Below are 16326 nucleotides of genomic sequence, written 5' to 3'. Positions count from 1 at the left end.
AAGATTAAACCTCTGGCCCCAGTTACCGATCCAGATTGGATCCTGCAACATTATCCTTGGACATGTATTTTTGCCTTCATTTGTATTTCAGCATATTTCAGATTTAGATCAAGGCAACATGGTGCATCAGGAACCCTTCAAAGGCTTCCTAAAGACTGATTCAAATATGCAGAGCCTTCCCAGTGGGAAGGTCCTGGTGCTTTCCAGACTCCCTCTACTCTGTGCTACTGTGTCTGCCTTTAGTTGATATTCTTTGTTTTCAGGCTTATGGCAGCTTTTCCCCTTCCCTCTACCTGTTCATGATTGCCCACTTTCACAAGTGCCTGAGGTGTATTTGCAGTTGTCAGGCAGATACCCACACAACCAGGTCAAGGTAGCTAAATGTCTATGGATATTCTGTCATCCAGGTCATGGTTATCCCAAAGCTGCTTTTTCAAGAGGCAACTGGACTTTCCGGTTTTTCTTTGAAGACGTTTCACTTCTCATCCAAGAAGCTTCTGATAGTCAGAGCTGAAAAAGCCTCTTGGATGAAAAGCGGAATGTCTTCAAAGAAAAAAACAGAAACTCCAGTTGCCACTGTGAAAAAGCACCTTTGGGATAGGTAAAGGTAGGTTTGGAAGCTATATAATCCATTATATACAGGTAATCCTCAACTTACAACAACGCATTTAATGATCATCCAAAGTTACAATGGCAATGAACAAGTGACTTATGACCATGTTACACACTTAGGACCATTGCAGCATCCCTGTGGTTATGTGATTTACATTCAGATGATTGACAGCTGGTTCATATTTATGACAGTTGCAATGTCCTGGGGTCAAGCGATCCCCTTTTGCGACCTTCTGACAGGCAAAGTCAATGGGGAAGCCAGATTCATTTAACATCTGTGTTCCTAACTTAACAACTGCAGTGATTCACTTAACAACTTCTGACAAGCAAAGTCAATGGGAAAGCCAGATTCACTTAGCAACATGTTTACTAACTTAACAACTGCAGTGGTTCACTTAACAAATGTAATGGGAAAAGTCCTAGAATGGAGCAAAACAAATTTCTTACTCAGCAACATAAATTTAGGGCTCGATTATGGTCATACGTTGAGGACTACCTATACTGGGTTTACAGCTGAAGGACAGCTTGAGACGTCAGAATGTGTCGGGGGACCAGGGAAGCAATTGGAGATAAAATAGGAGGAATTTCCTGGAAATACCAGCATTTTTCATTTCAACTCTTTGTTTCAGACTTCCTTTGTATAGGTGTTTATTTAATACACACACATATTGTGTTGGGGTGGGGAGGGTAGTAATTGCCATCTCAATCCTTTGTTTGTTTGCCCTTATGCAACCAAAATGCAAGAAGGATGTAAAGGGGGGGGGGGGAGGTTGGGAGCCTCCCAAGGTATGCAAAAGTACACAATTAACTAGAGAAACTTCTCTTGGAGGGGCTCCAAAAAACAGCTTCTGGAGGGCTGAACATGTTTATTGGCCACAAAATACTGCTGGGAGGAAAAGTGGAGGGGGGAGGGAGGCTGAAAGATGGACTGCAAGTCCTGGATTCCTGAGTATTTCAAATAGTATAGAATTGAATTGACTTGAATTGAATTCTTTATTGGCCAAGTGTGATTTGTCACACAAGGAATTTGTCTTTGGTGCATATGCTCTTAGTGTACATTAAAAAAAAATACAATTCCCTCACGAATCATAAAGTACAATACTTAATGATAGTCATAGGGTACAAATAAGCAATCAAATCATACTAGGAAACAATCAATATACATTGTAAGGATACAAGCAACCAAGTTACAGTCTTGCAGTCATAAGTGGGAGGGGATGGGTGATAGGAACGATGAGAAGATAATAGTAATAGTAATGCAGCCTTAGTGAATGGTTTGAGGGAATTATTTGTTTAGCAGAGTGATGGTGGTTCGGTTCGGGGTGGGGATGGGATGGGTGGGAGTGGGGAGGCTGAACCAGAGTAGAAGAACTGAGGTTGGGGGAGGTGGGGAGATGTCAGGGATGTCCACAAAATGTAGTCAGAATCCAGATGGTGTCCACAACAGTGCAATCAAAGCTCCCAGATGCACATAACAACACATGAAGCTGATCACACCTTTGTGGCCATGTTAATGACATTTTTAAACACACCTTGTAGATGCTAGGAATGCAAATCTAGAGAGGAAATTAAACACAAGCTGGTTACAGGAGGATAATAGCATATTCCATGTAGTTATGGGATTGAGGCAAGCCCACTGTACAAGACAAATAAATCGCTAGGAAGGCGCTTTAGTTGGTTCATATCACCAAGTTGCAGTAAGAAATGAAAACCTTTCCCAGCATTTTGTTGGTGTACATATTTTCCTCCAGAGAATATTGTAGGACCCGGTCTAAACCAATAATCAAGCACTCATAAAAATCTCAAAATTCCAAACAGTGGAGTGAGCCAAGATGACACCCCCCCCCCCAAGCCTTGCAGATCAGGATCCACATCAAGCAAGAAGAGGCACGGATGAGTAGGAACCAATGCAGGAAGTGGGTATATCAGCGCTTGAATATGTGTCCTGGAAGCTAATATTTAAAGTGGTCTTCACTAATGTAATGCTCATGCGATGTATTGGAGCAACTCCCAGAACTGCCAGTCAGGAGGCATGGAATGGATTTAAGGAGGAATACATGTCAAAGCGTATACAAAGGAGAGGATTTGGGAAAGGTTACCGAACACACTGGCATGCCTTGCAAGAGATAAGAGAGAAATAACTGGTTCCTTACAGGAGCAAAGCTCTCCTTTGTTTTTGGCTGCTTCAGATTGTTTTGGTACAAGTTTTGTCCTTTAATCATCAAACGCAACTGGGAGGTGGGGCGTGGAGGGAAAGATGGGCAAAGAAAAGGGAAGATCTATATGGAAAGGGGAGAGGAAGGGAGAGAAGGAGAGACAGAAGGAGGGCGGGGGAGAGGGAAGGAGGGAGGGAAAGGGAGTGGAGGGAGGGGGAGAGGGAGGGAGAGAGGGAAGGAGGGAGTTAGAGGGGGAGGGGGAGGGGGGAGAGAAAGAAGGACCAAGTGCTATGTCATAGATTACAGTCTTCCCGCAACTAAAGAAGTAAGTTTGGAAAGCGCGTTCTATTCTGGGAGCGGGGCATGCTAATTTTAAAGAAGCCTTTACTCCCTCGGCGCCTAGTCTTATCGATTCAGAACCTCTCCTGCTTTTTTCCTTTAACACCGTGTGGGCAAGGGGGTGTTTCCACGGCAGAAATAAGACAATGCGCGCTCCTGAATCCGAAAGGAAAAGAGAGATGCAACGAAGCGCTGCGGGGGAGACCAGCGGACGATCTTGCATGGCTGCTGTAACAAGGCGGCGAGGGGAAATTTAACAAAGGAGTCGTTGCCTCGGATCTGGCACTCCAAAGTATTTCTTCTGAATATTCCGGGAAGCTGGAAACGGAGCGGTGCCCAACGGGATTCGTCGCGGGAATTGAGGGGGCTCCTATCGCAAGCGCCGGAATTAAGAGGGGTCTTTTCGTAGTCAAAGGAAGCGGCCAAGAAACAAAGAGTTTGGAGAGATCACCTGATTTAGCAGGTCTAGAGAGCGATGCCCATTTCGCTGATCTTCAAACCCGGCGGGGGGAAACCTTTGTGCCAGTTTCTGGAAAGTCTGGCGGGTTGGAGGGGGGAAGGCGGAGGGAGGAAGCGCAATCTTTTTAGATGATGCTTTGAAGAGGGAATAAAAATGCAGACGGAGCAAATGCAAATGTCATTCGGCCGGCTTTCATTGTCCAGAAGGACACACGGGGCTGAAACGCTGCACGCCATATCACCCCCTCCCCTCCCTTTCCTTCAACCCCCCCTCCCCACGATTATTATGTGCCTGGCCGATTTTGCTTATCATTGACCCTCGGGACGAATTTCCATTCTTCTTCCCGATCACCAACTTTTGAAAAGCAAATGCTCTTTAAAATAAACCAACAACTTGCGAATTGACAGATGGCCAGTAACATTACTTTTTTTTTTAAGAGTGCATTTGCCATGCTTGGTATCTATTGTTTCCCCTCCCCTCGGCCCAGTCGCGGGGGGGGGGGTGGAGAGAGAGAGAGAAGGGAGAGCTAATTATATTAAAAGCCTGCCTTGGATCATGAAAGATTTTAGGGGCGAGAAATCTGGGCCACAAGACGAATGAAGCTCCAGAGCTTCAGCCCGGCTGGGTGAAGAAGTCGGAAATGATTTATGCGGAACAGGCCTTGCTGCAAGTAAATTTAATGATGTAGCGTTCAGAGGGCAGCGGCTTCCCTCCAGACCCCGGTTCTTTTTGTCTGTCTCTACCCGCGCCACACTAGTTAAATCCCGGCGGCTCCAATAGACACAGGCTTCATTTGCACCTGTGATGTAAGCAAGAATCGATTCCGGATCCTCCCCCTCCCTCCCTCATCTCACTCCGAAAATATTGCCCTTCATTGGAGGAAAACTCAAACGCAAGTGACTTTCCCCGAACAAACTCCATTCCGCCACTCATTTGTCTCGGCGAGGTATAGAGAAATCCCTGAAGTTATTTTCCTCCCCAGCGCGTTCGTGTCCGGCAAGGTAGCGGGGCTTTAGCGTGAACCCGCCCTCCCGATCGGGGCTGCCTGCCCGGCCTTGACTGCCAACCAAACCCCCACAACGCCTCCTTCCCCAAGTGCAGGAGACGGAAAGAAGCGGGAGGGGGCTGAGACCGAGCACTTCCCCACACCAGCAGCCCGCCACTGCTCGGGAAAAAGGAGGGCCGAGCAGGTCATCCCCAGGAAAGGAAAAGAGAGCTTTCCCACCACCCGCCCGGCTTCCCTCGGACATGCCAAACCCACGGGACACCCACGGGATGGGCAATTCCCTCCAAAGCCCGGCCAAGTCCTCGGCGTCCTTTCCTTCGGGGCAATCGGGCGTTGCATACATGTGTGCTTGTATCTAGTCAACGAGGTTGCCAGGCTTCGGATTTCCCACGGAACTCCCCAGGTTGTTCCTTTTGCTGGCTTCAGGTGCGCGGCGAGGATGCTCCGGATCCCGAAAGCCACGTGCGCCGCCTTGAGCTTCTCAGAGGAAGGGCGCGAGCTGAGCAATTGCAAGCTTTCAAACCGGGGGAGACGGCAGATTCCTTTTAAGCAACCTTTGTTGCTCATTTGTCCGCCCTACGCCGCCACCACACACACACACTCATGCAACAAAAAAAGAGTTGATGTCCTGAAGAATAAGCAAACGCCTCTTCCTAGACCACGGTTGGCATTTATCAGGGTTTCCCCTCCTTATTTTGTCCCAAAACGAAGACACGGGTGGCGGAGGTCCATTTCTTTAAATTCTCTGGGACACTGCCTTCAAACCCCCCACACACACACACACACTTCAGCCCCGCGCGTCGCCTTTCAACTGAAAAAAAAAGATTTTCTCTCTCCAGCCGTTGCCCACATCAAGAAGTATGCCTGGAACATCCTTCCCAAGTGTTTGCCAACTCCGGAGGGGAAGATTAAAACTGGCAGAAAACTGCAGTCGGAAGCACTCCAAAGAAAGAAATATGGGCTTGTGTTGTTGAGCGAGAAAGCCGCAACAGCCAGATCCCCCGCTGCGCCAAGTGCCCGGCTCAAAACTCCCTTCGCTTGGCTTTCTGAGCCCCCACCCCCAGGAGCAAAACTCCTATGTCAAGGTAGTGGGGGCGGGAGAGACGGAGAAAAAACGAGAGCGCGCCCGCGCGCGCCCGTCCACAGGCAGCCGCCTCTGGACCCGTGTGCCAAACCCCACCCTCCCTAATGCTTTGGGGATTATTAGCCACCGATGCGTGCCTGCAGACCACCTGGGAAATCGGGTGGCTCGCTAAAGAAAGACTTTTAACTGCCCCCACCTTCGATCCCGAAGGGAAGGCGACATTTCCCACTCCCGTCCCTTGGCTGCTTTGGGGGAACATCCCCCCCTCCCCGCTGGTCCACCTGCACCTGCGCTGGTTGGAGGATTTCTGGCCAGAAGCCAGAGTTTGCTTTCGGTTGCATGCATCCCCGCGAGGTCTAGAGAGTCCATCGGATCTATTCTCTATCCCGGGACTTGCTCTCCTAACAGCCTGACGAGGGGTGGGATCGCCTACTTAGAAAAGCGAAAAAGCGAACGACATGCAAAACAGAGCGCCGGACTTCCTGCGCTTTATTGGAAGCAACCATCCACGAACCGGAGTTATTCATCTCTCGGACCACAACTCTCTCTCTCCCTTTCCTGCCCAATAAATCCTCGATCCGGGCGGGCTGCAATCCACCCACCTCCGTTTTGCCAATATAGAAAAGGAGCCAACAGAAGCCTGAAAAAAACAAAACAAAACCCCCTCCAAACTCCTTTCCTCTCGCGCGTCAAAGCCTTTCCAACTACTGGAGCGTTTTGCAAAAAGCAAAAGCAAAACTCTTTAAAACTGCAGTCCGACTGCATGCCAAGACAACCATTATGCACCCAGTTTCCACAATCGATCATTCTCTGCTGGACACCGTGCGGACGGCGCTGGAAGCCGAGCCGGACGCCACGCACAGAACTCTGTCAAGCACAATCACCCACTCCGGAATCCGTAAAAAAAAACCTGGCCAATTCCAGCAGCCAAGAATCCGGGGAGGGGAGAGAAAAAATAAACTGCAAGCGTTTATCCGTGCCTTCTTAAAGCCCCGAACTCTTTGTGAGGGTTTTTTCCCGTCCCCACCGGTAAATAAAGTAGAAGGCAAATATATAGATTTCTTATTAATTTCCGAGCGAGAGATTTTTGTGTGTTGCACAAAATAATAATAATAATGAGGATATTGGAAAGAAAAGAAAGAGGGAGACGAGATCATCTGGGAGTCTGGAGACACACCAGCTTCAGTCTGGCAGCAAGCATCGGAAAGGCGCCCTTTTTCATATTTAAACCACGCGGAATATGTACATTTTTGATTCCTACTTACGCTTTCAGGGGGTTGTGAATGACAGTCGCCATTTTGCTACAATGTAACAGAATATTGTGTCTCAGAGTTCTAAAGGTTCGCTCAAGGGAAGCGGTTGGCCAATCGGGAAAGTGGATACCGGCCCGCTGTCCAATCAAAGAATACAGGAGGAGCCAGGGTTCTGCTAGTTATTAGGGGAGCTGTCAAAGCCCAGAGGTCACTCCCTTTCTGTGCAACTGTTCGGAGAACAGGTCTTAAAGAGACAGCAACATAAGCAAAAGGGCAATCGTCACTAAATTTTAGGACAGTTAAACACTTTCTATAGTCATCTCCGTCTTTGTTTTTTTGTGTGTTTTTTTTCACGCACAGAGACAGCTATAAAACAGACTTATTCATTCATGATCTGTTTGTATTTCTCCAGCGGAGTAGCATGCCTTCCCTTTTATCCCTATACAAGAAATAGGTTCATATCACTTCAGCAGGAAGGGAGAGGGGGGGAAATCTCCTTCTGCATACTTAAAGCAAGCTGTTTAGGCAGCATACAGGAGTTTAATTATCCCCATTTGGTTCCTTTGATCTACTGCCACTTTCCCTTTAGGTTTCTTGGAACTGTTTGTAATCACCGAGTTTAGGGCAGCACCCTTCCCCCTCCATTCGGAATTTCTGACAGCCGTCCAGCCTCTGCAGCCCATGCACTAGTTATATAATGCACAGTGGTCAAACCAACCGCCTGTTTGTTTCACTCAAAAGGAGTTTATGCAGTGATCATCTTGTTTAACATGTTGAGACTTGACCTCTCTGATCTTTTGACATGAGGCAAGGAAAAGGAAGGAGCATTAACTATATGTAGAGTTCTAAAAAAAAAAACTACAACAAAAGAAATGGAGACATAACCCCATTTCTGGAAAAATCACCAAAACTCCAAGGCATCTGAGTTTACCTATTGCTAATTATACTAGTCTGTGAATTAATTATCCCGTAGAAGAAGAAGAAAATATGTTTAATGTGCTAAGACTGTGAATTAAACTGATTTGAAACTAAACCTATTTAGGCTAGGCTGCAATCCTATGCAAAGTGCCCGTGAGACATACCTTACTGATAGGAAACTTATTGCAATCATGTACTAAACTTATGAGGGGGATGATTAATATAATTTACAACTGAGTAAGCATTCCAACAATTACATCATTAAGAACTCACATAAATAAACCTGCTTCCATCCCCACCACTCCTTGCAATAATGCTCCATTCTAAATATCTATGTATCATAGGAAGCTATATTGCAACAAGTCCGTTCATTGGTCCACTTAGTTCAGTGCTGAACGCTCTGGTTGGCAGTTGCTCCTCTATGTTGCAACCTATGACCAAGCATATTCCTTGCATACAAAGGTTTTTCCAGGCCACTCTCCCTAGAGAAAACTGCTGGCTATCTCACCCTTCCATAAGCAAGTGGCTGAGTACTAGATTTGCAGACTAAAGGTCTCTGTGCTTCCGAAGAGCTTCAAGGCTTCAGATGAAGCATGGATTCTGTTGCTTACTCCCAGGGAGACAAAGCATGTGTGTTGTGAATATACCGTCCCTTTATTTGGACCACAGAAACCAAAGAGAGCCACTTAGCTGAAAGATAACCCATGACGAACTGTGTGTACCTGGAACAAATAATGACTTGGCCAGAACTGCTGGAGGCCTATCTTGAAAGACAGCGAATACTGAGGAGAGAGGGAGGTTATGATGGCTGCTCCCTAACCATCTGCTCCCTAGAGTCCTCCTCTGTGTGTTATGCACTCTGTTTAGTGCTCCCTAAACCTTGGAGTATGGAGGTAGGATGGAGGAAGAAGGATGTTCTTCCATCAGCAAGGATTGAAATAAGATCCCACCTACTGCTAATAACCTGTGCATGGTATGCGTAATGGGAAGGTTTTCTTTGTCTCAAGCAACAAAATGTCCTGGCTACTCCTGCCAACTTCTGCAGTTTATTGGTCATAACTGGCAACGAAGCTGCTGCAGATCAAGTCTCCTTCAAGCCCTTGCTCAGAGCAGGAAGCCACTCAGCCATTCCATTAAAGCTTCCAATTCTAATTTGAAAACATCTAGGCCAGGATGGATTGCTCTATTGATAAAGCAGTTCCTACCATCATGGAAATTCTGCATTATGCTCACCCTGAATTTTCTTTCTTTTAATTTCAACCAATCGTCCTTGTGCTGTTTTCAGTCTCAATAGAGAAGAGGTCTGCCCCTCTTGCAAATGACAGTCTTTGAGATATTTATAGACATCTATCACATCTCCCCCTAGTCCTCTCTTTTGCAAATTAAACATGCCCAGCAGCTTTAACCATTCCTCATGGGGGTTGGATTTTAAACCCCTTTATCATCCTGGCAGCTCTCTTTTGAATCCACTCCAATTTCCCCCCCCCCCCATGTCATTTTAAAGTGCAGCACAAGTGTGGCCTATTAGCACAACGGCACTGTTGCCTTCTATTACTTGTGTCTGTGATCGGTTAATGCATGGCTAGATTTTATTGGTCATATGACTCTCTATTTGTTTATGTTTATGTTATGATTGGTAGCTACTAGTATTCTTAGTTCCTCTTCATCTGCCTCCAGTGCAGTATCTTACTCAGATGAAAGACTTTATACTTGTCACAGTTGATCATCATCCTGAGCAATTTGGCCTAAGTTTGAAATCTGTCAGGTTACCATATTTTTCGGAGTATAAGACACACCTTTTTACCTCAAAAAAGAGGGTGAAAATCTAAGTGTGTCTTATACACTGAATACAGCATTTTTGGCCTCCCAAAACCCCACCCCCTTCTCCAAAATGGCGCTGCATAGTCTTTGGGAGGCTTCTAGAGTGCTCCTGGGGGCTGGGGAGGGCATCCAAATGTAAATCACATGACCATGGGGATGCTGCACTAGTCATAAGTGTGAAAAACAGTAATAACAATAGCATTTAGACCAGTGGTGGTTTCTTAACCGGTTTACTACTGGTTCACTAAGAGAGGGAGTTTTGCACGCGCGCAAAAAGATTTACTGAAAACTGTTCTGCGCATGCGCAGAAACATGCCGGTGATGGGAAAAAAGACCAGGGAACCAGTTTGGGGGCATGGCAGGCCTGGGTCACTGCCAGTTCCAGGCTACCAAACCACTTCAGTCGAACCGGGTCGAACCGGTAGGAACCCACCACTGATTTAGACTTATATACCGCTTCATAGTGCTTTACAGCCCTCTCTAAGCTGTTTACAGAGTCAGCCTATTGCCCCCAACAATCTGGGTCCTCATTTTACCAGCCTCAGAAGGTTGGAAGGCTGAGTCAACCTTGAGCCTGGTGAGATTTGAACTGCCAAATTGCAGGCAACCGGCAGTCAGCTGAAGTAGCCTGCAGTACCGCACTCTAACCACTACGCCACTGGGGCTCTTGTCATAAGTAAGTCACTATTTTCATTGCTGTTGGACCTTCGAACAGTGAAATATTGTAAGTTGAGGACTATCTGTATTTTTTCACAAAAAACGCATACTTTCTGCAGGCATTGGACTTTAGTTTCTTTCACTTTCTTTTCTTTCTTCCATTTTTTCTAAATTCCATTCTTGAAACTACTAAATAATATTATGTCCCATTCAGTACTCAGAACTTCATAGTACTCTTGCATGCTTCTTTGATTTTCAGCCAGTTATCCCAAGCATTTAATTATACCTTGAGATGTATTCTTTTGCTATCTACTAACAAAAAGATGTTTAAACCACATATCTGAGATGGGGTTTTTAACTGATATTCATCAGTCATTATTCTCATTCAGTCTTCAAATGGCCCAGTCATTTTCTGTATTCGCTTGTCTCATTTTCACCCATCTATCCATCCATTCATGCAATTTAGAAGAAATTATTTTATTTATTTATTTGTCAAACATGTCAAACCTTATGATTCTTGATGAATGTATCTTGTCTTTTTATGTACACTGAGAGCCTATGCACCAAAGACAAATTCCTTGTGTGCCCAATCAGACTTGGCCAATAAAGAATTCAATTTTATTCTATTCTACATGTACAAGATAACAAGTATAGGTATGAACATAAACATGAACAAGGAAAGTAAATACAGATAAATGGGGACAGTAAGACAGGGACAGTAGGCATGCTGGTCCGCTAATGCACAACCCCTTTACAGACCTCTTAAGAATGGGGTGAGGTCCAGTGATGAGTTCCTACCAGCATTACTACCGATTTGCTGTGTGTGCATGCACAATTGAATGAAAATTACTCAGAAAAAAAGGAAAACAGCTGAGGAGCGCCAATTCAAGCTGCTGCCCCGGATCAGCTAAGCTTCAGAAGCTGAAATAAAGGTAAGTATAACCCAGGGGTGGGTGGGCAGACCCACTTTCAAAGGAACAGAGAACCTTTTTGCTCTCAGTTTGAAGGCAGCACTACTTGTTCGGGAGAACCCATCCGAACTGGTATGAACCCACCACTGATGAGGTCCACGATAGACAGTTTTAGATTGAGTTTTTGTCCTGAATTGAATCCTTTCAGAAAGTTGTGCAATTTCTCCCCCAAATCTGGCTGTTGGATTAACACCGTCCTCTGGAGCATTGCGCACTGTGGTAGCCAAAAACCCACCTTAAGAAACAAATCAACGTGATTGGAGAAGTCCAAGCTGGCTAGAAAGTTGCGGGTATTTCAACATGGGAAGTTTTAAAGTAGAGGTTGGACAACCATTTGTCTGAAACTGTAGAGGGCCTCCTGCTTGGGCAGGGGGTTGGGCTAGAAGACCTCCAAGATCCCTTCCAACTCTGTTATTCTGTATTCTGTTAAGTTAGAGTGATGACTGGTCTCCTAACCCACAAAAGCTAAGAGCGCAGAGACTGATCAGAACAGATTGTACATGAAGCTCACTGAGAATTGAAAGGGGTGCGAGCATCGTTTGATCTTGTTATGGGAAAGAGTTTACAAGTAATACGAAATGCTGGGAAATCTGGGCGTCCTCCAGTCTAGTACAGCAATATTCTGTAGCGCTAAGCACTTAGCTTAACAATAACACAGATGCCAGGTTCATTGCCATGTGTTGCTATTTTAACAGCTTGACCCTCAACCCACCTCAGGCGGAGAAGCTGTAAAGGCATTTCTTATCTGCATCCTTGAGGAGATTGCAGCTGTGGAGGCAGTTTCTAAATCAAAACCATATAGTGTATAATTCAAGGAGAACATGACAAAGGGAGCTGTCTTGAAAGGTAGAGAAAAAGCTACAACGGTTAAGGCTGTTGCAGCTGGCCTTGTATTAAGAGGAGCAGAAGACAGGAAATTTTAAAAATTCAGAGGCTCAACCAATACAAGTCAGTATTCTTTATATTAACAAATGCATAGAAACATATGATATGGGCCAGCTTGCAAAATCACCTCCATAACGTAACTATTATCATGCCGTGGATTCCACCTTTCATATATACTCATACTCTAAATGATATCACTTCAGTCTGTTCCAGCATACATTTTACACCCCCACCCATCTCCCACTCTTTTCACGTATTCAGGATTATCATTCCATTATTCTATTCCCTTCAAAACTCAAATTAACTCAGTGAGACCTTAGTTTTAACATGAAAAGATCATAATGGCACCGTTTCCCCAAAAATAAGACCGCCCCAGATAATAAGGCCAATCGGGCTTTTGAGCGCATGCACTAAAATAAATCCTTCCCTGAAAATAAGCCCTCCCTGAAAATATTGCAACACAGCAGCAGCTATGAGTTGACCATGCTCCCTGCCTCCTGCACCTCAAAAATAATGAGACCTCCCCAAAAATAAGGCCAATCACTTATTTTGAGGGTCAAAAGAAAATAAGACCCACTCTTATTTTCAGGGAAGCACGATAGTAGCGTGCTAGGGAAGTCTCTCTGGAAGGCTAAAACAGGACTTGAAAATTCCTGCTCCCACCATAATGGCCTTTCCATTACTTGATGGAGGAATCAGAGCCAACTGGATACATTGTTTAGAGCAACAGATAAGAGTGTGTGTGTGTGTGTGTTTGTGTGTGTGTAAAATAAAGCAAAGCTAGTATTGTTTTTATGGTAACATTGCTAAGGCAACCAATCCACTTCATGTTTCAAACATTTCCTTCCACATATCTGATCCATGCTCCAAAAGTCCCCAGTGGAAGCTGGGTAACATTCACAGGATATCCAAGAACACAACAAATCAACAAGGATCGGGGAACATGTCATCACCTGAGAATACCTTGTTGCTCAGGAAAGGTTGAGCTGCAACACAGAGCTCTATTTGGTGTCTTCCTTCCTGGAAGGAAGATCCACTGGCTATCCTGAGTGGCAGGAGCCAGTCCAAGCACAGCCACCTTTGACCATCGCATCCTCCGGAGAACTGGACTTCCATTGCTAGAATTTTCAGCAATAGTCACATTGAGAAATTTTAGAAATCTGAGTTGCCAGTTAGAAGCAGAGTCTGACCCTGAATCAGAATATAGATTTGATTCTGGCACTGTGCCATGATAGCAAAGAAACATAAATCATCTTAGGAGAGGAAGGAGGGGCTGATGTCGCGACGACATGACGTGCAATCTTGGAGCTCCAAGATCGCAGTCGATATTTCTGCCGCAGGACGGTCCTTTTGGACCTAAACCATCCTATAGAGATGGTGATAGAGAAGAGTACGTCCTGCTGATCTCAGGGACACTGAAATTTTATTATTAGAAAAGAGATTACCCCCAAAAAATTAAAGCTAAATTAAAATTGAAGACAGAAGAGAGTAAGCGGAGAAATTAAACTACATTAAACTTAATGTGTTATCTTTTTTAATTTTTCTTTTTATGAATGGAATTTTTGCAAATGTTCCCTATTTTTTAAACTGAATGGATTAGTTTTTCTTCTACTACTTTTTATTCTTTTTTATACCTATGGATTAATTCATAGGTCCCTTCGGGGAGAGGGGGCGGTCTAGAAATATTGAAAATAAATAAATAAATAATGTATTTCCTTTTTTTACAATGCTTGATTGGATTGTTTTCTCTCTCCATTTAAGATTTTTTTCTTTAAGTTTGGAACATAAAGAAGATATAGAGAAAAATATAAAGAGGGCTGTAACAATAGAGGGAAAAGAAGTAACACTGCCACTTAAGAGGCTGTAGGCTTGGAAACATTGTTTTTTTCTTTTCTCTCTTTGATCATTTGACACTTCAAGGCTTTTCAGCTTGTTTATTGAGCGTGATAGTAGGAAGAGCACAGGTTGTTTACATGTGTTCTTTGGGAGTGCTATCAACAGCTGGATTGGAGGGAAGACAAAGCCTTGATTTGAAAGATTATAATGAATTTGCTTGAAATCTAACAAAAAGCCTCAAATGCTATAGTGGCAGTCTTTACAAGTTGGAAGAATGGCGCAACAGGAAAAAGAAATTTTAACAGTGCAAATGATTATGTCTGAAATTCAAAAAATATTAGTAGTAACAGAGAAAATTGAGAAGAGATTGGAGAATATAGAACACAAAACAGAAAAATTTGATGGAAAAATTGAGGATGTTTATCAAATTAAGAAAGTGGAGGACAGAGTTCTAAAAATTGAAGAAAAAATGAGCAAAGAGATAAGAAAATTGTGGATACTGACAGAAAACTGAGTGTGGTTGGAAATGGCAAGAGCGGAATATGGAAAGGGGAGATAGATGGACTGGAAATCTACCCCAGATTTCAAAGTATAGAAAAAGAAAAGATAGAAAAATTGATGGAGGTAAGGAGAGAAATCTTGACAGAAGCACCAGTGATAACCAAAGACAAGCTGATGGAAGGAGCAGATGGAGGGTTTCAAGTTTTCATAAGATACGAAATGAACAAGTTGCAAAGATATGTCCATACATGACTTACCAAGAAAGCAATCAGAATACTAATGCTACAAATGGCAAGAGACATAAGACTGCACTATTACTGGAAAGATAAAGGTTGATGTAATGAAAGTGTATAATAAAAATTAAGTTAAACTTAGTTAAATTTAGAGTATTATGTATAAAATGAGTGATAATAGTTATAGTCAAATAAATTATTAATAACAATATGGAGACTATGAGAGGAGGCTTAAAAGCTTTGTTATTAAATTTATTTAGAACATGTTATAAAGATGTAATGTTATTGGATGATTTTAGGAGGATTTAATGGAATGTCATTATATAGTTTTACTTTTAATTTAGAATATTTCATATAAAAGGACATAAAAACAATTATAGTCAAATGAAGGTTGAGGTACAATAACAGTAATATATAAATATATTTGATTTAAAAAATGTGATTTGATATGAATTGTAAGTGATGACTATGGAAGGGATGCACAGAAATTCAGTAACCAACTGACACACTTTCTATAATTTGTAATGGAAGATGGTTTTATGTTTTTTGTTTTTTATTCTATTCATTTGTGTTTGTTTATAAATAAAAAATATATTTATAAAAAAAATTGTCTTAGGAGACAGGTAAGTACAGAGTATTTATTTATTTAGGCCGTAGTAAGTATTAGCTACTAGCTGCTAATGAGAGAGTTTATCTTGGATATAATTTTGAGTTCCCTTGGTAATTCTATCGATGTAGATATTGATTTGTATTGGGATCATTATTACTTTTTTAAAATTGTATATAATAAAATGGGCTAAGATGTTTCCAGATAAGACCTTAACTTTATCTCATTCATAGAATTTATAAGAGTTTTGGATGATTCATTTATAATCATTGCATGTTTTTCCACTGCTATGGTAATCTTTCTTTCAAATTACAAAATAAATAGAAAGGAAGAAGACTGGAGTAAGAGTGCATTTAGCAAACAGAAAAATGTGAATGAGGATTGCTTGAAGTTGCTATCCCCAGGAAGATGAATGATAATTTTGATAAGCCTCTTCTTTATCACTTACTACATATCTCCAGTTGCAATGCTATTTTGTGTCCAGCAAAAGAAGTCCCCTCTTTTTTTCCCCAGGGATTTTTCCAGGCACATACTGTAAATTAGTAATTCCATTGAATTTAACCAGCAATTCTCCCATCTGTCTATGTGTCCAATAGTAAAACTGCAATCTTTTTTTACACTTCACTTTAGAAGAATTTTAGTCACAATTTCATTGGCCTTATTTTAAATGATGGAATATAGGCCTGACCCTGGGAATGAGGAAGGAAAGAGCAAATCTTGATTGTTGACCTTGGCAAACTGCTGGGCACATCTGCAAGCAAGCGAGGGGGGACTGAAAACCTCCCTACTGTCTCATCAGAGAGGCATTGGTCCTTAACCTTGGCAACAGATATGGCAACCGATCCTCAAGGCACTCCTCTATCTGCGGAACAAGTGGGCAAGGGATTATGACAAGATCGACAGCACATGGATGCACAACTAACAAAGCTGCAGAATGCCATAATGCATCTAGTACTGTTATTGTGGTGAGGGTTGCCTCAACCAGGA

At 43.3% G+C, this 16326-nt stretch overlaps 1 protein-coding gene across 8 annotated transcripts in view; it reads right to left on the bottom strand.

Moving 5' to 3' along the window:
• The window catches only part of DPF3 (double PHD fingers 3), a 262300-nt gene extending 255277 nt beyond the window's left edge, over positions 1-7023 (bottom strand). For all 8 annotated transcript variants that reach the window (XR_014174206.1, XR_014174207.1, XR_014174208.1 and 5 more), the window contains exon 1: positions 6923-7023. Coding sequence is in view for 5 of the 8 variants with exons in the window: in XM_081939667.1 (XP_081795793.1) it covers positions 6923-6954 (32 nt within the window). In the remaining 3 variants the exon portion in view is untranslated. The remainder of the gene's footprint in view (positions 1-6922) is intronic.
• Between the last annotated feature and the right edge of the window lie 9303 nt (positions 7024-16326).

The sequence above is a fragment of the Natrix helvetica genome, assembly GCF_964273705.1.
Source record: "Natrix helvetica genome assembly, chromosome: 1".
NCBI lineage: Eukaryota > Metazoa > Chordata > Lepidosauria > Squamata > Natricidae > Natrix > Natrix helvetica.
The sequence above is the reverse complement of the archived record's forward strand: the minus strand, read 5'-3'. Positions and strand labels throughout refer to the sequence as shown.